Source organism: Patagioenas fasciata, chromosome 3 (genome assembly GCF_037038585.1).
Source record: "Patagioenas fasciata isolate bPatFas1 chromosome 3, bPatFas1.hap1, whole genome shotgun sequence".
Lineage (NCBI taxonomy): Eukaryota > Metazoa > Chordata > Aves > Columbiformes > Columbidae > Patagioenas > Patagioenas fasciata.
The window spans coordinates 19520624-19543281 of NC_092522.1; the positions used below are offsets into that span (position 1 = coordinate 19520624).

General features: G+C 44.4%; 1 protein-coding gene across 1 annotated transcript in view; it reads left to right on the plus strand.

Moving 5' to 3' along the window:
• Nucleotides 1–1708: 1708 nt before the first annotated feature.
• Nucleotides 1709–22658, plus strand: part of LOC136099679 (TOG array regulator of axonemal microtubules protein 2-like) — a 30070-nt gene continuing 9120 nt past the window's right edge. The window contains exons 1-14 of the mRNA XM_071805908.1: nt 1709–1865; nt 4062–4196; nt 5122–5357; nt 7044–7204; nt 8470–8516; nt 10362–10552; nt 11502–11640; nt 12580–12735; nt 14836–14977; nt 16594–16699; nt 18475–18710; nt 19884–20042; nt 21101–21218; nt 22148–22458. Coding sequence (XP_071662009.1) covers nt 1838–1865; nt 4062–4196; nt 5122–5357; nt 7044–7204; nt 8470–8516; nt 10362–10552; nt 11502–11640; nt 12580–12735; nt 14836–14977; nt 16594–16699; nt 18475–18710; nt 19884–20042; nt 21101–21218; nt 22148–22458 — 2165 coding nt within the window. The 5' untranslated portion in view covers nt 1709–1837. The remainder of the gene's footprint in view (nt 1866–4061; nt 4197–5121; nt 5358–7043; nt 7205–8469; nt 8517–10361; nt 10553–11501; nt 11641–12579; nt 12736–14835; nt 14978–16593; nt 16700–18474; nt 18711–19883; nt 20043–21100; nt 21219–22147; nt 22459–22658) is intronic.

Below are 22658 nucleotides of genomic sequence, written 5' to 3' on the forward strand. Positions count from 1 at the left end.
ATGGGAATTAGCCTCTAAAAACCCTCTAAGCACCTTCATTCCTTGACCTTAAGCTGTCTCTGTGAATTTATCAACACTAACAAAATAAGGGTGAAAGCCAGAACTGGCCTGACTGTGTCAGTTGACTCCAGCCTTTCTGAAATCACTTGCTTTATTCCAGATGAACACTTTGACAGCTTTTGAGCAGAGTTAAATCTCTTGAGTAGGAGGTGGAGGAGTACAAGGCCTTGCTGCAATATGAACAATTTCTGTTGAAATTTGCTTGAGGATAGCATTTTATCTGACTATAAGTTTGACTGATAGGAGGGTACCTAAAGTCTCTGTACAGGCATTCTTCGTTATTTGTTTGAAGCTTACAGAATACATTAATAGGAACCTGCCTTTGCTTCTTCCATCTAGTGCAGAGGCATTTTTCCTTCTGTAATAATTTAACTGAACTGTTCTGTGATTGATCCTTCTGGCTGCACTTAGCTAGCATGTGATAGTTGTTCTGTTTGCAGACCTTTAGAGGCACCTATGAGTGGATTTTCAAAAGCAGCTCACATTGGCATCCTTCTATACTCACTGACGTTTGTAGGAATTTTACTGCTGGTTTATCATCCTGACCTCTTATCCTAAGGTACACTCAGCAAAATCCCCTCTTACCTCTCATTTAGGCCATAAGAAACGGGTTAATCCATTTAAGGAAGCAAAAGCCCTGTATGGTGACTGAAGTACCTATCAGAAGGTGAAAAGAAATCTCTAGAGTTTCGAAGTGAAAGCAACCAAACTGTTAAGGAAACGGACTGCAGAGACTGAGGCTGAAAAATGTCACATTTTGCTGTAGCACTAACCTGAAGGGCTAAGCATAAACTTCCTTTACTCTCATATACCCTGTGCACTATAACACTGCCTACAACTCCTCGAGCCCCTTGGGATGTGTGCTTGCTGATGTGAGAATGGCAGGTAGTTTCTGGATAGCTAGCAGCCCTGACTATGGGTTGTGCTGTAGCCTCAGGCTTGCTGAGGTGCTGCAAGCATGATAGATACCTCAGCAACGCTATAAATGTAGGCAATTCAGCTACAACAGCAGTTGTTTCAGCTGCTTTTCTTCTTCCTTTCCCAAGGAGTGGCAGATTTGGAAGTATTTGGCTTGTGGTTTGAGTTGTGGCTCAGAATTACTCATGGATGTGTCAGAAAATCTTACCTACCCCTTTCTGCAGAAAAGGAGTCTTGCAGACTGGTGGAAAGTGCTACAGATATGAGTTACACACCAGTCTCCACTATCATCAGCCTTGTAAACCCCCTAAAATCCAAGTACATTTGTATTAAAAAAGAGCAAACTATTCTATCCCCCATTTTTCCAGTTGTTCTTGGGGTAAGTCCAGCATGACATTACAGCTCTTTGTACCAAATGTGTGAAACGATGCTCCTGCTGCAGTGGCAGCAGCACTGAGGTCAGTGGGAACAACCCTGAGACACTGTGCTGGGCCCAACAGCACTGGGCCTGGTGAGAGACTTGCCTCTGCTGCCGTGCCCATACAGCCATGGGGAGAGCAGCTGCTGGGGTAGAGTTACGTTACAGTAGTCTTTGTCCAGCGTTTGTACTTTATGGCTATGATTTTGACAGAACGTGGAAAATGTAGCTTGAATATATCTTAATGTTGTTTTGTACGCAGGAACCCTGTAGGCAAGGCAATGCCAGGAATCGGTGGCTGTCACTTGCACTAGCAGTGTTATTTTTCCATCCAGGTTCCTGATGCTGCAGGGGAACCCATCAGCAGCTGTATCAGGCCCACCGACCAGCAGCACATCAAGTAGAGTTTCATCTGCAAAGAATCCATTGCTCCCCCCCACCATGGCCACACAAGATGATTTCACAGCAGGTAAAGGGCTGCAGCAGACTGGAGACTCCTTCAGTTGGGCTTGTTGCAATCCTGTTTCTGCAGCTTTTGCCTGGAGGATGTTTGTCTGCAGCGGCAGTGCCAGTGCCCAGGAATGCTGCTCAGCTCAGGGAGGAAGAGCGTGTTACAAAAGCTGCATTCAAAGTGCTGATCATGAGACCCTGGAGATGCTGGCAACTGCAGCAGCTATTCTTCATGCTGTACAAGTGAGAGGCCAGCCTTAGAGGCTGGGGAATGGGGAAGACATTGAACAGGACATGAGGCAGGGAAACATGCTGTGTATAATCTTGAATTTTCAGGAACAGCCAATATCAGAAATTTTGGGGGGCAGGCTATGTTTTTGTTGCTTTTGGGTGTCTCTGCAGTAAAGAAAGCAGGGAGTAAAGCCCTGTAATGGTGAAGCAGAACAAAGGAGAAGATTTGGATGGACAGTTTGTGTCCTGCAGATACAATAATCAAATACGCCAATGGGGACATCTAATGCAGAGTGCAAACCTTCTTTTAGTTATGATACCTAGTGATTAATTGTTTGTGTCCTAGTATTTTCTTTGTTGTGAAGAGAAATCTAAAACTAAACCAAATCAAAACTCAATCCAAAATGGAGTGGGAATTACAGGAACGAAGGACTTTCAAACTATTATAACTTCAGAAAGTATCTACTTATTAGACATTGCCAAACTCTAGAGACCATTGTGGGTTGTCTACACTTTGAAAGGAGAGGAAAGAAATCCTGCAGTCATGGATGGACAACTAGCAAATCATATGCAAATATGTAGAATGTTGAGCTGTCACAATGCTGGAATGCAAGTGCACCAACCAACGGAATCATTTGAGGTTACTGTCGTGGGTGACTGCCACAGTTTGCCACGGTGCAGTGTTTACCTCACTTAGAGTGCAGCTTAAGAGAGCGACAAAAGGTACTCTGCTACCTACTGCGTGAAGGAGATATCAAGGAGAATTGGGTGAGAGTTGTTTAGAGTGATTCATATGGGGGCAGGAAATGTGAAAGGGTAGAGGGAGGCCCTCCCGTTGAGTCATGAGGTTCAGAAAGGATCCCCTTGCTTTCTAAACTCCTTCTTGCAGAGGAGTCTAGGTGTGGCTAGATCCAAACTTAGCCCCAGACTAGGTCAACAGTTTATGTCTAAGAGACACAAAGGGTAAAGGAAAACAGGCCAGGGATTATAGGTGTTTATGGCGAAAGGATTATATGGGCACATGCAATTCTTTATATTGCTTGCCTAGGATTTAAAAGTTTCACCATTCTGCATCTCAACCTGCTTATGTCCCCTCATGCAATTATTCAGTCCAATAGCATTATTTGAATCTGAGGTCTTCTTGCTTCTCATTGGATTCTTTCATCGTCTTCAGACAGGCCTTTGTTTTGTTTAATTGCAGACATGTTTATAGTCCATAGCCACTTTGTGCTGGCCTTGAAGGCATTATTTGGTTGAAATGAATCCTGTTTCGCTCAGCAAAGTACAAAACCGGCCTTGTCTTACGTGTCCATGATTGTCTGTATCTGCTTTTGTTTTCATTAAGTAGATACAAGTTCAGTGAATATGAGCAGAACTTTACAACATACAGTTTAAGATTTCAGCAAATTTAGCTTACTAAGTAAAGTGAGACAGACAGTATCTTAAAAATTACACAACCTTATAATCTAGTGATTAATTCTATTTCAAATGCATTTACTTGAGCTAAATGATTAGTATAAAACTTAAATTTGTGCTTATCCAGTGATCAGTGAATAGTAAAAGATCATTGCCCTACAGCCACGCTTGTCTAGCAGAGACAGCTCACTGTAGGCTCACCCAGGCTGTCATATTTATGGAATAAAGTGGTTGGCTTGAAGTCAAATTGCATACAGTGGGAAAGGTCTGCATGAGACTCCTTGCACCCACAACTTATCATTGTTCACTCTGCCATTCTATTTTCTTGTGGGTTTCCTAAAATAAGTTCTTGGCCTGGCTAAAGCTCAGGCCTTTGTCTCCTTTGGAGCCTGTACCATATTGCTGCTGGTGTGGCTGGGTGTAGGTTGAGAGCACACATCACAGTGACCATTCCAGAGGCCAGGACTAGTGTGTTAATCTTCTGTGAAAAAAAGTGTCTGGTGGTTTTTTTTTGTCTCCATATCAAATGTTGTGAATTTGAGTCTTTTGTACTGTTCTTATTTTAAAGCTAAATACCACACCTCAATTGCTGTCTACTACGGGAGCGTTCCCAAATTCAAACCCAGATACAAGGCTCTGCGAGGCAGAAGCATTGATTCAAACTTGCGGTTTTGTGGCAGCAGTTGGACTACTGAAGAAGGAGGTGAGGATGGAAGGGGGTTGAATGTGCAATGGTCGCCTCAGCCAAATGAAAAAAAATAAAAAATCAGGGAGAAAGGGTCCGTGGAGGTCAGTCCTCATGTGCTGGCTCTGCATCAGAGTAGGTGGCTGACAGAGAGCTGCAGATGATCCTGTCCTCCTTCAGTGGTGCATATGGCATCACATCTCGCTATCATTAGTTCATTACGCTTTCTCCTTCATCAACAGTAGCCAAATCACTACCACTGCCAGCCAGGACAGGGATTGTGGCCCAACTGCCATAAATCAGGCATCCTCTCCCGGATGACTGGGCCAGTGAGGCTGATGTGCATGACTTCAGCATTGGGCAAGGAGGTGACCACCCCCACCTTTCTCACCAAGCCTCGACCCAGGACCCCCAAGAGAGGGAGGCAAGCAGCGCTGACCCGGGTACCATCCAGATCAAAGACAAGCTGAAGATGAGGAGGATGTCTGACGGTCTGTCAGCCTCATACAGTGGTAAGGCGGGAACCTGCCTGCTCTCCTGTGGGAAGAAGGGTCTTTTCCCAGCCTAGAAAGCTAGTGCACATTCCCAGGGAACAGTTGTGCCCCCTGCAATAACCTTCCCTGTTGCTGTAGGGGTGTACAACTGTGAGGCAGGGAGAGGAGCAGGAGAGTGAATGTGCAGGTGAATAATTCTGGATATGCACAGGTCCATGGGCTCTCTGTTATTCGACAGGAGCTCAGAGGACCAGGATGCTCCTCTGGTGGCTCTGTGGGAGTGCCTAAGTGTTGTCCACTGGCCTGCTTCAAGTGGCTGCCAGCATGAGCATGTTTCCCTGTGCAGCTATTTAGAAGTTTCCAATAAATCTGTCCAATGAAATATCTAGCTTCAGGTGCTTTATGTTTGCAGTGCTGCTTCTATTATGCTTTGTGTCTCTGCTTTGCAGGCCTGACTGACTGTGATGACCCTGAGGGGGTTACCCTGAAGCCAGTAGTTTCCGGATCACCTTCCCCGAAGCTCCTGGAAACCTCCAAGACTATGTCTCCCAACCAGAACAGACCTATTTCCTCAGAGACCTGCATGTTAAGCGATGGAGAGCAGGAGCATGAGGAAAATGACACAGACTATGATGCCAGTGATGAGGATAACACGGAGCTGATGTCAGAGAGTGAAGGATGTAAAGTAAGGAAACCAAGCCAAATCATGTGTAGTGGGTCTTCAGTTTATTTCCAGTAGGCAGAGCTCTGAGATCTTCTTTTTCTGCAGTGTGAGCCCAGGGAAACAGCTGAGCCAAGAAAGTGCTCAGCTGGACATTGTGCTTCAGGCTGTTTCTGCAACATGCATGCTGCAGACTTGATGTCCTCAGTCTGTATCAATAGGAGAATAGTTTCTGTGCTCTCTAGTGGCTCCTGCTGTGTTTTCTGACTGAGAACACACCAGCAATGAATCAGAGCAACTAAATGTGTCTCACGTGGTCAAGCATGTTCTTCTACAGTTAGTAAAATCCACGTTTCTGTATACATGGTATACTCTTAAACAACACTGAATATCAATGTCCCCGAGACCACGTTTTTCCAAGCCTTATATACTCTATACCAAAAGGCCATGCGGCAAGTGCAGGCTACAATTGGTTACACTCACAGTCACTCATCCCCCCCCACTATGGTGATTGGCTGCAGGGCACTGTTCACAGACTGTTCATGCGCAGCGGCAACGCCCCTCCTGCAGCCTGGGTCGAGGGCAGAGCGGCTTCTGTTTACTTTCCTTTTGTCTCTGGTGTCTCAGGGAAATCCTTCCGTGTAGCACAGCCGCATCAAGCCCTGGCTTGTTCACAGCACACAGCCAGTAACTCTCCACATTCAGTGGCTTCCGTGCAGCTTCATTATCTCCCATGGTTCTGCCCAGGGATAGGTGAAGGGAACTGCCAACTCTGGCCATGGGTAATGGAGTCCAGACTCCATCCACTTTTTCAGGATGGATAGAAGCTGCAGTTGTTTTGGGTTTGCTGTGGTGGTAAGGAGAAGGCAGATGAAAAACAATTTTTGTAAACTGGATAACCAATAAAAGGCTAATGTATTTGATTTCAGCCTTGCAGATACAGGGCCGACTGTATCCCTGACATTGGCTCTGTTGGTTTCACTGGAATTTGAACAGGTCTTGATTTGGCTCTTTATCTGTGACAAGAATGATGGGATACTAAGGAAGGGTGCATGTCTGCCTCCACTCCCTCCATCCCCTTCCTAGCCATGGCAGGGAGAGCCTGAAGTAATTTCAGCAGGCAGAGACACAGAGCTGCAGGGTGGGAGCTCTGCTGAACTTCAGAAAATGATGGTGAGCCTGAAATTAACTGTGTGGGAGCTGGAGAGCACCAAGTATCCAGAGAGCACAGTAGAATCTGGGCCAAAGGGCTAGTAGGGGAAAGGCAGAAAGCAGAAAAAAAAAGATGGGCTTGAGGAAAGCAGGTTTTGTCAGCCTGCAGAATGACTACGTGGGGACTTGGCTGGAGTTCAACAATGCCTGGTAGGTGCTTTAGGGACGAGAGGCTAGTGATCTAAGCCCATTCCCTTACCATCAGAAAGGCTTATAGAAGCAATGGCATGCAGAACATCCTTACGTCGAGCAGATGGATACCAGGTGGGAAAGCAGCCACTGCTAGAGAGGTGAGTGAGAGGAGAGAGCTGGCAACAGCATGGGGACATTGTCTCTCCCTCATCACTTCCCTTTACATCGCCCATCCTAGGTCAAGTTGCTCCACCAGTTTGACTTTTTTTTTCCTGGTATGTCCTAGCTAAGAGCATGGCTAAACTACTTCTGGCATCAATGGGGAACGCTGGATGCTCCAGCTGAGCACTGTTCTACTATTTCCAGGCTTCCCTGCTGCATTCGTATTGCAGTGGTGACAATGGGAACAAGCCACGGGGAATGGCTTTGCTTTCCCCGATCCCCGAGTCAGCAACATCTTCTGATGGGACTCCTGACAGTGCTGCAGGCTCTCAGAATGCGGATTTCGAAGAGGCCCCAGAGATGAGGTAAGCCAAAGTGTGCGCTTCTCCAATATGTTTTTCATCTCACACTTCTCATCTTGTGAGATTGTTTTCCACGGTCAGTTCTTCAATATATTTATGCAAACTTCTGTACTTTCACCACTTTCTGTATCTCTGGTGACCAGCACTGTGTCAAAGCCAACATCTAAGATTGGCTCTAAGCAACTCAACCAACTCTCACCAACTCTAAGATCAACTCAAAGCCACCTCTAAGATCTTGGGTAGTGGGGCACAGGAGGAGGCAGGACTTAAGAGGAACTTAAAAGCAAGTCCTCTGCTGAACTCTGATACTGATTCACTCTGTAATCTTTGTGGCACCCTTTGGGAACTGTATTGCATGGATCTGAATACAGTATCTGGTTTTGTGTGTGATCTTTGCCAATACCTGTACCTGCAAAGTTATGTTAGGGCAAATATTGACTATTGTAGAGCTGTCTGTAAATTCAGATGCTGCTTCTGTAAACATCAATTATAACTTCTCTGTGTCTGGGCCTTCACTGTAAAATGGAAGCCCAGATAAATCTCTGTTTATAGATGTCTAATTCTATAGATGCCTAATATTTGCATATGGTTTTAAGATCAAAGGGTGGAAAGTACTAGAGAACAGTTATGGGGCTGTAACTGATGGAAAGATGTTTGCTTCGATATGCGTGAGGAAATCTAGCTGTCAGCTTTATCCTAGTTATAACAATAAATAAGGAGTCATAGAAATATAGTTCCAATTCAAAAGCTTCAGCATAGCTTTTACAGTGCAATCTGAGTATACTTACCTACCAGCTGAGTTGGAAAAACCCTTCTTCTAAAAAGAACAGGGAGGTGTAAGATTATTCTCAGGAGACAGCAGTGGTATTTCCACGTGTAACAAGGTACTGCCATCAGTTTAAGGCATGGCCAAGCAATGTTAGGCTTCTACAGCACTATAAAGGTAGCTGCACTCAATACAGACTTATGGCTGGCTTAACATCTCTTGCTGATTCAGAAAGGATGCATGAACAGTGAGAGCCACTCAACTCCGAAAGCAGAGACAGCAGAATTGGATAGTTAAGGCCCAAATTGAAATCCTGTGTTTCAGCTGGAGCTTGACCAGTTCTGTGTGACTCCAGCAGCTGAAAATTTAGTGACAATTAATCACCTTTGTGTATTGTTGGTTTTATGGGTTGCATTTTCTCCTTCATCAGATGGATCTTGCTAAGGAAGTTTGCCTCTCCTTCTGTATCCTCATATATTATTTTGTCCTCAATTTTCTTAAGGTCAAGATCAGGCAGCAGAAGTGAAGAGAAGACATTTAAATCTCAAGGTGGGTACAGGGCATGGTTGCCCTAAAAAGAACATAGGTGACTCATGGATGGCAATGTGAAAATTCAGCTGAAAACTGTCCTGTAACCTTTTTCATTCTTTGATGCACTCAGATGGCTCCTCAGAGACCAGCCACTGGGAAATGTGCTCTGTTGATCCAGTGAAAATGACTCCAGCATGGAGTTATGAATGGCAGGAGCTAGAAGAGTACCTTGGGGCCCTGCAAATGCACAGGAGGAAAAGAAAATGTTCCCCTAACTCATGCTTATACCTTTTAACCCCCAGCATGCTCTCTAATGTCACAAAGATTAGAGAAAAATGAGGCATTTTGCATGAAATGAGAAATGTGCCCACTCATTCCTCCAACACTTGAAGGAGAAAACCTTATCTTGAGCAGCTTCTGAACTGAACCCTTTCAGATCTGAAGTAGATTAATCAGCAGAGCCTATTTTTGCATTGGAAGAAATAGTGAAACCTTGTATGATAGCAAGTCCTTGTGAATTTTCCTTTTACAAAGAGACTTAAGGATCCAGCCTACGCAGGACCTGAGCTCTCTGTCCTTTTAAGTACAAGCCTAAATTCAATGCTGAGTAATGAGGTTTCCTTGTTGCAACTCATTTACCCCAAGTCACATATCCTGGGTTTACGATTACAAATCTCTTCCCCCACTCTATGTGCATATGTCAGTATTGCACACTGAGGCTGGGTAGGAGATGCTTACTGACTTTCCTCTGCTCCCTGCCTTGCGTTGTCACTAGCAATTAGAGTTCTGCAAGACAAAATCTGGTGTCTGGTGCATCTGTGTCAGCCAGTACTTCTAACCTGAAAACCTCAATGACACCGTTGCTGCCCCTTTGCCGTCTGTGGGTTTGTAGCAATAGGAGAGATGGGAATTTGAGAAACAATTGTGCTGATGCAGAAGAAGCAATAAGATCCACTGGTCCCTCAGCTCAGTATTAGTCCTGACAAATAATGGGCATTCCCAATAGGAATGATTCCTTTATTGCTGATATGCAGCTAGGATGCTGGGTGCAACTAGGGAGAACTATTGCTGAGCAAGTAATGTGACATTTTTGATGGATACATTATAGACTAGAAATGAGATATATCATTAAACCATCTTTCTCTCTCTTTTGTTATTGACCTGACCATTCTGCAGGGAAAAAATTCCTGATTTAAGAAAGTTATTCCTTTTTTACTGCTTGGCTATCACATGATTTTATCATCTGTGAAGCCATGTAAGGAATGATTAGTTCTCCGAGTTTTAATAGCTCTTTTTGGAGAGTATTTCAGAATGAGCTGTACTGTGCTATTCCCATTAAGAAAATCAGCCTTTGGTGAGTCTGCCCAGAAAGTGGGCTGACCTACTGCAATTTAGAATGAAACCCCTTGGGGAAAATGAATTCTGGCTTCAAGAGCACAATTCTGCTTTTGGTAACACTCTAGCAATCCTAAGCTTTTCTTTTAATGCCCTCTAAAATATTCCAGCAAAGAGGAGGAAATGTTAATTCTTACCTCTACAAAGACTATTAAATATAGCTATTAAAACCCAGTAGTTCTTTAGTAACTGGGGAAAAGAGGATGTTTACTAAAATCAAAATGGATAGGAACAGAGACAAACCCTTTTGGCAAGAGCAATCTCCATCTCTCTGTTCTTCTCTATCAAACACAGCTGCTCACCAGAATCCAAGGGCTGAGGCCTTTATCGCACAGTAGGTTTGAGTCTGGTGGCCAACAAAGCAATGTCATTTCTGCTGCCAGTGCAATATGGTAGTACGCCATCTGTTTGGAAAGGTGCTATCTTCCTTACTGTTATCATACACGATCTATATCCTTGTCTTATCAGAGGTCCAGACTTTGGAACCCATTTTGCCTCCTATCAAGCATCGCGTTGCTCGTGATGTGAAGTCTGCCAGACGTTTGCGTGAACCTGTGGTCCCATTGCCAAGCCTTCCACTCAGACAGGCCAAGGAGACAAACCATCGTGAGAGGCCTCGCCTTCTGAGTGTCGATGACTTCAAGATCAGCAATGAAAAGGTAATGGCTAAGGACAGGGGTGAGCAGGCTTCCTTTTCAATGACTGTTCAGTGCTTAGCACAAAATGTCACTGAAAATCATAATCTTCCCCTCTTGCGGAGCAGATTCTATTTGGAATACATTTGACAACTACAGAGCAATTACTTGAGTATTTTCCCTGGTGCAGAAGTCACTGGTTGAGAGGCGGTGCTAAGGTTAGGCAAAAAGCATTCTTTATGTGCGGAGGCCGATTTAGAGCAGATCTGAATGGCAGGGCAAGTTACACATCAGTGAACATGTGCACAGTGCATGCTTGGAAGCACAGAAGCAAAGATTATAATGTTGAATGCAAGGAAGGCTGCAGAATAAAATAGAAGACCTTGCTTTTCCTTAGTTACCTTTCTTGCTGTATCTCACAGCCATCTCATTCACAGTTTTTCTATTCAATAAGACCAATGTTCCTCCAACTTGTTTTCACATGACTCCTTTTTTGGACTCTGGGTTCTCAGAGAGCAGCTGAGTCATTCAGAAGCAAGGAAGTGAGAAGCAACTGCAATTACTGGCCATGACTGTTAAGAAACAGCAAATTACCTCTCATTGCTGGTTATTGCAGATGGGTTTTGTTCCCCTGCCATAGCCTGTAGGAACTGAACCACCTGCTCACAGTAAGGTGAGCTCTTAATCTGTCTTGGAGCGCTGCTATGACTCTCTTGGTTCAAGCAGGTCTTCTTGACATAGATTGAGAAACAGCATCTTGGGCCAGTAGAAGGTTATGGCAATGGAGTGTTACATATCACTAGCTGTAATTGTCTGCCAAGGTGAGGGAAGGAGGAATTCTTCTGAAACTATTGAGATGTATATGGAGCTGCAGTAAAGAAGATGACACGCTACCACTGTGTTCCTGATGAGGTGTTGTGTGTGGTTTGTGCATCTTTTTTCATGTGCTATGATTTATTTCCATTGCAACTAGATCCGCGTTGTCTTGTGCAAGTCAGCTTACAATAAAATGAGAGAGAGGAAGATTGTGCTTAGGGAGAGGGAGGAAGAGACAGAAAAGCCCTTGCAGCTCCCTGCACTGAACACTGACCCCAGGGATGCAGCCAACAAAAGTAAGTGGTTGCAATAGTTGTGAGCCTTTTTGTTTGCTTGCTTGCTACTTACTACATAGTGTTGCAAATGTCTATGAAATTGGACTGGAAGGCTGTTAAACTTGCATCTGAGTGGAAGCTTACACAGGACTTATTTCCACTTTTCAAAGAAAAATACAGAGGCATGATGTGTCTTGCTCCCGGCCCATACTGAGTCAGTCACAGTAAATCACTTTCCCCACTTCTCCTATGAAGTCTTTCAGACTGGATAATTCTGTCTTGCAAACTACACTGGGGATTCAGACTCTCTAATTGAGAGTAGCCTCCAGGAAAGGTGAATGGGTGAGTCCAAAAGAAGGCTTTTCAACCAAGGTGCCCCTGGAAGAAACAAAATCAAACTGTATCTAATTAAAACACAAAATATCTTGCTCACATGATAGGACAGATTATCCTGCTCACCCCACTCCTTGCTGAGGAGCTCACACTATAGAGCTGTGCTGGAGCCCTTAGCCAGAGCTTGCGTTTCACCCACATGAGCAAGCAGCATTGCTGACTTAATTGCAGCTGACAGACTCTGATTGTACAGCTGCACGCACTACCTTGAGCACAGCAGCAGCAAACTTAAGTGTCAGCACTCAGCCCAAGGGCATCAGACAAGGTTCTCTGCTCTTTTTCTTGCTATTATTTTGTGAAGTACTAGTGAGGAGTGCTGAGGTGGGAACCTCTAGAATGTAACTTCCCTATCCAGCCTCTGAAACAAGAAAGCAAAAGAAAAGCAGCACTGAGTTTTCCTCATTTCTTACGGAAAGCATCACCACATTGTGTGATCATTGTCTGGGATAACAAAGAGATGTTACCCAGCTCCAGCAAGACTTCTAGCCCTTTCCAAGCCCCCTGTTGAGGGATAGTCCACCCTGTTCAGATGTTTCCTCTTAACAAGATCCTTTTTGGTCTCTGCAGGCTTTGGCCCACCACCTGTCAATGGGACAGCTCCCAGCATGCGCAATACAGGCAAAGAGAGCACTGGTACTGCTTTGAGGAAGCGGTTCAACAGGCCCGCACTGCCCAGCATGCCTGTCATCAACAAGAACAGCAGCGTCCCACGCAACTCCTCAGGTGAGCCTGCTCCCCTGCAGCCCCCACACCAGTACGTAGCACAAGGAGCACAAACTGCCTCACTCCTCAACCACAGGTAAGATCTCAGGTCCAAAGCCTGTTCAGAGGACTGAGAGCAAACCTCCTTTGGATCCATTCCAGCTCAGTGATACTGGAGCAGTTGGTGCTTACAGATCCACTGGGAAGTTGAGCTGCATGAAGTAGGGGTAAAGCCTTAAGCTATAGCTTTTGCCAGTACTGATAGTCCAAAACATAACACTGGTGCTGGGAAGCAGCTGTAACTGCAGGACTGAGCTCCAGTACTGTCTGGCAGGGTGTGCTCACCATGCACATATGTGTACCACCATGGTCAGTTAGCCTGTGCTGCTGTCTGGCTCTGCAGCCAGTTTTTCTACTATCGCAGCAAGGGCTGCCTCTTCATGGAAATTAGAGAAGTGATACATTCATTCTATTGCATCTAGAAGTGCTTAACGACTTGTAGCATCTCTCATCCCACTGCCTGCAATGCAAACTGGGAACAAGCAGTGCCTGTATTTCCGACTGTATTTTGGTCAGCCCACCCAAATACAGTGGCTCTCTGTAGCAGAAGACGTACATGAGAGGTTACTGGTGCTCCCAGGCTGCTCACTCCCTGCAGCAAATATGCAGCAGATAGTGAGCATACTGATTCTCAGCTCTCCTTTGTGGGTGGCCTACCTTGTGTTATGATCCTGAGCACCAAGAGTTAGGAAAAAGGGAACTAAGAATGATATTTTGAATGCTCCTTCCTAGTGATGCTACTCCAGTTTTCAAAACTGATCAGAACTAGCCTGACATGGCTCTCCGTTCACCTCGAATATAGTTGTGTATATGCACATACTTGTGCATATGTACATATGTCACTGATGTCAGTGATAGTAGTATTGGTAACATCCAAATTAGTACCCATCTGAATATTTTTGATTTTACAGTTCCTCCATACTTCATAGAACACGTAAGGTAGCATAAAAACACTACAGAGTCCATAGTAGTGCCTAGATTCTATGTAATATTTATACTCAGTACTTTTAGACAGCTCAGATGTTTACGTCTACACTTTAGGAAATGAGCTTTTGCAGGCAATGCATGAAGTTTTTGACCTACAATGCTTTTGATGATAAATAGGTTTCATAACAAATGCATTTGTCATCTGAATGTTCTTATACCTGGTATATTTATCATCAAGAAACTGTATTTGCCAACAATTTGCATCTATATTTACATATTTTTATTCTCAGTTCACATTTGGAAGGCTTTTTTTTTGTCACAACTATCAAGACTAGGAATTGCCTTTTTCCACAAGAGAAAGCTTAGGCATTGCATAGTTTGCAAACAAATACATTTGATGACAAATAAATTTCACCTCAGCATCTTCAAAATACAGCCAATGGGTACCTCTGAAATAGTAAATATTCCTCATGCTCGGAAAATAGTGAAATCCATAAACTACTACTTTCCCAATGGTATGCTAAAATGTATGTGCACTTAGCTGCCTGCTGTCCAGAATAGTTGAGATAAATGGGAACAGAGGTGCTGTCAGGCTCAGCAGGTCATGTATCACTATTCCCTGGCACTTGCTCCTTGTGGATTTGACCAAGCCCAGCAGGACTTGGTTGTTCAGGCTTGGTGCTCGCTGGGGACAGCTGGAGATGTTTCCTCAGAAAGTTACAGGGTCCCTCTGTCCTCACTGCCTCAGGTCACAGCAGGTGATACAGGGAGGTATGTGCACATCTCAGGAGCTTACTCCTGGGGTAGCAAGTCCTGCTGAGCAGCACTGGCTCCTGGTGAGTGTAAGCCCTGCAGCACTATCAATCTGCAAGCTGGCTGTGGTACCCATCCAGATGTGGGAGCTGGCTCAGTGTGTGCAATTTTCAGGTTCACACAAGGAGCTGATGCCCAACTGGGGATGAATGTGAGATGGTTGGGTGCTGGAAAAATGAACCAGACAGCAGGGAAGCCACTGAATCAATGCCAGTTTGCACGCATATGTAATCTTGGCTGGGGACTGGGTTGCCATCTGCTCGGTGGCAGGGTGCCTCACCCTGGGGTACGCAATGCTGATGTCTGACACTCTCCTTACAGTGAACTCACTGTCGCCCATTGCTCTGGACTCCTCCAAGGGGAGAGATGAGCCAGAGTGCGGGGACGCCCGGGAAGCCAAACCCTACCCTAATGCACAGCAGGTGCTGCTCAATGCTCTCACATGGCTCAGCAGCGATGACTGGTAAGAAAGCCCCCTGTTCAGTCTTTCTCCCTCTCAGTGTAAAGGTAAGTTAGAACCTTTTTTCTAGTGCCTCTGAGCCCAGACATCCCAGATGTCCCAAGGGAACTACTGAAACCACTCCAAAGTAATCACAATATAAAGATGTGAGAGCAGCCTTTTATTTGCCTTGGTCCATAGCAGTCTTAGAGCCACAGCAGGTCCCTGCTGTTTCCTAGGTTGGTTTTTTGCTCCACGTAGCTGCAAATGAAACCTTCAGGGAAGAGAGAAAGTTGACAACAAGATGATTTGCTGGCTGAAGCCAGAAGCAGGATGGAAGTGGTCTTGAGTTTACAGATTTGGGTGCCTCAGGTCACTGGCCCGGGTGGGACTGAGTAAGGATTTATCTCTGGTCCTCCCGCAGCTAAGTTCCAGAAGCACCTATGGGGAGTTCCTATTTCTGAGAAATGGACTGAGATGTGGTACGGAGTTTCTCAGCCTGTCATTTCCCCTGAAAGCCTTGTGGCAGAAGACAAGTAAAAAGAAAAAAAAAATCCTTCAGGAATCTTGCACTTTTAGAATGAAACTTTTTCTTCTTCACTGCTTAATATGGGCCAAAGATGTTTTTGTTGATAATCACAGTGTGTCCTGAAATTGAACACAGACAGGAGGAGACTCAGCAAATTTCAGGTGATATTGGTTTTCCCTTTGATTTCTGAGTCAGCATATGTGCACTAAGGCTCCATTCACACTGGGATAACCATGAAAAGTCTTCCATGATGCACCTCCTTGTGCAATATCACTTTGTTTTGCCCCTCTCTCCTTTCTCTTTCCCACTCCTGTTTGATGCCCTGTGAGGTGCAGGGAGCTGCTGCAGGGTCTGGGTTACACTCAGGGACCCCAGTGGGGGTGGATGCCCAGCCCTGCCCTGCCGCCCTGGTGAACCAGTGACTGTAACATGTCTTCATGTAGCTCAGGTCCTTCACTAAGAAAATGCTGAAAGAGGTGGGTTTTTACTACTTTTAAATAACATGTTGCTGTTGTAGGTGTTATTTTAAGTAGGGATTTTCTGGAAAATCCAGCTTTTTGTCTATTCTTGCCCAGGTATGGAGTATTTTATGACATGCTGTCTTTTTTGGGGGAGGGGAGGGCGAGGCTGTGGGGAACAAGACTAAATTGTAGAGTGCAAACTCAAGCTATGGAGTGGCAGTGAAGGCTCTCCCTCCTGCATTGCCCTATGGGGATGGCGAAGAGGGAAAACGCCCCAGTAACAGCCAGACGGGACTGTTTCTCAGACACAGGGTACAGGGAGGATGCAAGAAACAGAAACATGGCACAGTCTTCCAGCTTCTAGGAAGCAGTGACATAGAGACTTTGTGTGCCAGTGATTTCAGGAAGGGTGTCTTGTTTAACAGCTGCAAATTAACCCAGCCATTCTGAAACCATCTATTTGCCTTTTGCATTTATGTGTGCTTTTGAACACGACCGCATCCTGTAGCAACGAGTCCACAATTTAATTAAGTGCTGTATAAGAAGCACCTCCCTGTGCTTGTTTGAGCTGACAACCTGGTAATTTTAGAGGGTGCTGCCAAGTTCTTGGGTGGTGAGAAAAGTCGATCTTTTTGGTAATTGCCTTTCAGGGAGGAGAAAGTGAAGGGACTCACCAGCATCAGACGCCTGGCTGTCTCCCACTCAGAAGTCCTTCTTTCTAAACTTCATGATGTTTCCTTGGTAGTTATCAAAGAGGTAAGAATGTTATGTTCGATTGTGTCCTATGCACCTCGTACATGAGAGCATAGAGTTGATACGTGCTTCTTCATTTACGTGGGTGTCTGCCTTCATCACTATTTTATTCACTGTTTTTCTAAGGGCTATGTCACCTATCTATATGATCTGTCTGCACAATATAGCTGTATTTACAGGCATGCAGGGCTTCTGTGTCTCTTCTCTTTGAGGTAGGTGTCATTCTCATGCAATATACAAATACAGAAACTGCAGGTGATTTGCCACAGCCCAAGTCTCTGCCAAGCTGTAATTAAACACTGCAGCTTTTGCCTCCCAGCTTCCTCCCACTTCTTCCTCCTCCTCAGCAACCTGGGTGAGTGACTGCAGGTATTTATTTTCCTGTGTTTCCTGATGATGTTTTTTCCTCCTTCCTTTCTGCTTGCTTTTTGGCAATTTGCCCTTTCCACTAAACTGCTGACTCTGTGTGCCTGTGGAATTTTGCACAGCAGCAACTGGGTGCTTAGACCAGCCTGGCTGTGGGGTGAGCAAGGCAGTCACACACAGCTTCACTGTCTCATCTCTCAGTGAACACAGAGGTCTCACCCTAAGCTAATTAATAACATCTGTGGCTGTATTTCCAACTTGGCACTTAGCAGCCAGTTCAGGCCACAGACTTGTACTCTTACTGCATGATTGCCAAATATATTAAATTTTCCTTTGCTTGCAGAAGACAGTAGGACAGCTTATTTCCATGAAAGCAACTCCTCCTCTCCAATATTTAATGACATTGGAAGCTTGAATGTTCCTTGTGTTGTTGGACTCTTTAAACCCTTCTGTTTAGATATGCAGGACTCAGATTCTACCCCTGTGAGATCTGGCTTAGGGCAAGAAGCCCTTTCAGCTTAGCTCATCTGATTTTTATATCACTTTTATATTTCTGAGGAAATTTCCTCCTCTCTCTTCTACGATCATGCACAGAGACATCTTTCAGCTTTTGTTTCACTCCAGTCCCAGATTTTGCTTTCACAAGCACTTCTAGCACTTATATGGTTTTCTTTTATTAAGAGGCACAACTAATTCTGGCAGAAAGAAATACTGGTCTGTCCTTCAAAGTATTTTTCAAATGAAGCACGTGACTCTCAGTTATTTCTTCCTTACCCTTATGGGAGAGACTTTTGGAAGCAAGGGTCACCCAAGAACAGCCCTGAATGCTGCAAAACCCCATGGGTTGCAGCTGTAATTATATGTGACCTCCAAAATGCTTGAGTACCTTGAGTTCAACAGCTGGGGTTCTCCTGACCAGGCAGAGCAGTAGATGGACTTCAAGTCCATGCTGCATATTAGCCTGATTGTACACTTGAGCCTGCATTTTCAGTTTCCTCGTTGAGTGCTCAAACTGCCAGTGCTGCGATTTTGGACAGGAAGAAAGTACTACTTTTCCTCTGTCTTGTCTTTATGAATTGTACCTTTATAGTTTAAAAACAGCCATTGCCTTTATTTTTTTTTAAGGTCTAAAATCAAAGCAGTGCACATTATGGGTTGAGTAGCACACTTAGTTCTAGATTAAACAATATTTTTAGGCCTTCAGTCTCATTAAAATTGTATAAGTGGGCCTGAGAGAGAAGAAGTTGGCGTCAGAGTAAGTGTGTTCCTGTACTTGTGGTCCTCTGCTCTTACTGTGCTCTTATATTCCATCTGGACACAGTGAGAAGTCATGTTGTTTCATGGGACTTTCACCTGGAGAATTGATTTTCTCTACAGGGTGGTTCTTACATTTCCCCTCATGACTTCCCCAGGTGAACAATCTCCGCTCAAAGGTGTGTTGCTGTGCAATCAACACTCTTGGAGATCTCTTCAGGACCATGAAGAAGGACATGGACCACAAGGTGGATGAGATTGCTCGGGTCTTGCTGCAGAAGATGGGGGACTCCAACGACTTCATTCAGACAGCAGCCAATGAAGCCCTGGGGCTCATGGCGGGGAGTGTGACTCCTGCACGAGCAATGACTGCTCTCATGGCCAGTGGAGTCCAGTACGTCATTCTTTTCTTAGTGCTATCCTTCACCTTGAATTGTGTCGGTAGAGGGAAGGGATGGGAGGCAGAAGGGAATTGATGGGAGGGAAGGGTCCTGTCTCCTGCATCTTCTGTGAACTCGGTGATTAGATTCTCTGATCATAAACCTCTCTCCCTTCCTCTTGCATCTACTTCTGCCCTCCTGCAGCCTATTTGTTCCCACAATATGTCAATGCTGGTGAGATGTGGTGAATGATGGGGAAGCAAAAGTTCCTGCAATGCGTGGTGGTATAGTCTTGTGGCTTTGCAGGAAGAGGGACAATAGCTATTCTAGCAGTGAGTGCCTTTTGATATTTCACAACGCTAACCACAGAGGCACTGAGAAAAGCCATGCATCATCATTATGCCATTAACTTGAGAAATAAGGAGGCTAATTGCTAACACATGGAGCACACTGGGGAGAACGTGCTGGGTGCGGCTCAGCAGGCACAGCTCCTACTAAGTGGGCTCTGTCTGACCGTCATGTCCTTAGATCTCTACTTTCTATTCAAATTGATGTTGCAAGTCAGCCTTGAGATAGTGAGCAGCTTTATAGGTGCCTTCACAGGCTGACTCCCATAGGATAACTGAAGCAAATGCTGCCTTAAATCATAGAATCACAGAGTACCAGATTGGAAGGGACCACCTGGACCATCTGGTCCAACCTTACTTGGCAGAAGTGCAGTCTAGACAATGTGGCTCAGCACCCTGTCCAGCTGAAACTCACTTCCCTGGGGAGATTATTCCAATGACTGATTGTTCTCATTGTGAAAAATTTCCCTCTGCAGATTTGGAGATAAACAGGTGGAATAAGCCCCAGGACTGCTACAGTTCTGTTTGTGTAGTGGAGCCCTCTGATGAGTCAGTAAAAATTGTCTTTCATTTCCCTCTTTCCTAGACTAAATTTCAGGAAAGAAATTAAGTATCAAATAGTCCAGGGAGGTAGAATTCCTTCCTCTTACTTGCAGGTAGCCTCTCTGTACAATGCCAATTTTGTGTTTATCTGAGGACAAATCACCTACAGGTGGCTAAAATGGCAGTGAGAACTTGTGTGTCCTTTCCCTAGCAATGACAGGGACCATGCTGTGACCGAGGCCTGTGCTTCTGGCCCTCTTTTTCCCCCTACCCCAGTCTTTGTTGCCTTGTTTGCAGACACCGCAATGTCCTGGTGCGCAAGACTGCAGCCGAACACCTACTGACTGCGATGGAGCGAACTGGAGCCAATAAACTCCTCTCGGGCATAGTTACCAGTACTGAGGTGCTGGTGCACACGCTGGTGAATCTTGCTCTGGACTGTCATCAGGACACAAGGTGATGATCTTCATTTCACCTCCTAAAATTTGAAAACTGTTTGATGCCTGGCTATAAATTATAAAACCACAAAAGAGTGGAAGGTAAAATTTAAAAAGTTACTTCACAGTGTGGATAACGTCTGGGGAGATGACTGTACTGAGTAAGATGAGGTTGTCCAGCAAGAGAGGCCATTGACAAATTCCTGTGACTTGAATGATTCTTTATTCAGATCAGCTGAGCTCAGATTAGGCAGTCAAATAATTCTGTTTCACCTTACGTGTGCAATGTAAAGCTGAAGCATTGGCCACTGTTCGTCACTGAATGGTCCCAAACATCTATTTCTGGGAAGGTTAAGACTGTCCTAGAAAAAATCCAGCTGTTTTCAAGTGATATATTCAATCATTCTAAATCCCTTCTGCAGATTTAATTGCCTATTGTAGTCACAAATTTTTCTTCCCAATCATTGTATAATGTTGTTGGCTGTGGCTGAATGACGTCCAAATTTCCTCTTCACAGTAGCTGAAGTTTCATAGTAGCAAAACCAAAACAACTAACCAAAAACCAAACCAAACCATTAGTCTGATTATTAATTATATTCCCATTAATAGATGTGAAGAACACATGATCAATTAGCTGCCCATGTGCATACATGTCGTATAGAATAATAAATAGTAAGCATGAGGTCATCTGTCCTAGATTCTCTGTCAGTTAAGGGGAAGTAAATTATTGTGCAATGGCAGCAAGACACTGCAAATAAGCCATGACATCCAAGCAGGAGGTGGTCTTCACTTGTCCCATGGGATCTTCCGCTTCCACAGAAGCATACCCTCAGTTTCAGAGTGAAATTGTATTTTCCTGTTACCCTATGTTCTCCTCTTGTGTTCAGCTGGTAGCATTGTGCAGTTGCAGTAAGAGGAGGTAAATCTCTTTGCTGAAGAGGTAATACCTCCTCATGCAGGTATTACACATGATGAGTTTAAAATATCAGTTTATTAACGCTTTTCCTTCCTTTATTCACAAGGCCAGGGAGAAAAGACAGTAGTAGTCTGTATTAATTTCTCTTTTTCCTATGTTAGATATTATGGACGGAAGATGCTGAATTTATTGATGAGTCATCCAAAATTTGATAGTTATTTGAAAAAGTCTGCCCCCTCACGGGACTTGGAAGCTGTTATGGCAATGATTAAGCGGAAGGTAAGTGCTTGGCAGGAGAAATGTCTTCTTTATGCTAGTACTGAGATTGCTAATATGAGATTAAACATATATAATCTTTCTTTACCTCACTCTTCTTCTGCTGAATCATTTTGCTCCTGGGAATGAGCTGTTGATCCTTAGCCTGTTTATCTTCAGACAGTGAATGAACTAGTATAGTTAGAAAGAAAGTGGGTGTATTTTGAATATCAGCCACAAACAGGAAAGGAAAGTAGGAGAAAATGGTTCTACCATCAAGCATTAAAAAAACCCAATGCTACTCCCCACACCCCCCAATAAAGCAAGGAAGGGAGAATAGTGCTTCTGAAGGTAATAGAGTCTTTGCAACAGATGAAGTATTAGTGCCAAAAAAATTTCCAAATATACAAAAGATGCACAAGGCAATCATAATTAGTACGCATATTGTGTGTATTCTGGGAACACTGCCCTGCTGTTATGCTCTCTGAAGCCGGAGGAAGCTTCATGAATTCAGCATCCCATGGAAAATCATCCCTATTTTTTTTCATTCCTTTTCATTTACATTCTAGACAGGCATGTGCCTTTGTCGGGGATAGGGAGAATGAGCGTAAACCAAATTAACTCCCAACACAATGGGCCACCCTCCAGAAAGTCCAAATGTTTCCCACCAGTTTGTTTCCTTAACAGTTTGCATTATTCTTGTGCACAAGACTAATGAATTCTGGATTTTGTATTGCTGCCCATTATGGTAGCACCTATAACCTACCTTATGTTATTGAAAACAAATAGTAGACATCACTGGATCTCTGGCCCATCTCCCTCTCTAAGTTAGGAAATGTTTTCCTAAGCCTTTCTTGGTAGCAGTGATCCTTCCTGGTTATAATTTGTGTTTTAAACAAATAATTTCCTCTTTTATCTTCTATAGATTCATGTTTTTTTATATATTTGTGTAGGGGACAGAAGACCATGAATGTGAACCTCCTTCTGCCAAGGAGTCTGAGGAATCTCCTTCTGACAAGGAGTCTAAGGAACCTCCTTCTGCCAAGGAGTCTAAGGAACCTCCTTCTGCCAAGGAATCTAAGGAATCTCCTTCTGCCAAGGAGTCTAAGGAACCTCCTTCTGCCAAGGAGTCTAAGGAACCTCCTTCTGCCAAGGAGTCTAAGGAACCTCCTTCTGCCAAGGAGTCTAAGAAACCTCCTTCTGCCAAGGAGTCTAAGAAAAATGGCTTGATGATGCCCCAGGACAACTTGCCTTCTAATGAAGGGTACTGAGCACTTCTGTTATATCTGACAAAGCACATGACAAGCTTTGCATGTCTCTTCCTCAAAAAAATCTTTCTGGTGGAGACAAGGGGTACCAGAGATTGTTTCCTTGCCCCACAAATATTTCGTGATCAAAAATGTCTACTTCTACATTAGGCTGAACACAAGTTCTCTGGAGGGTTTTCCACAAAAATTGAGAGAG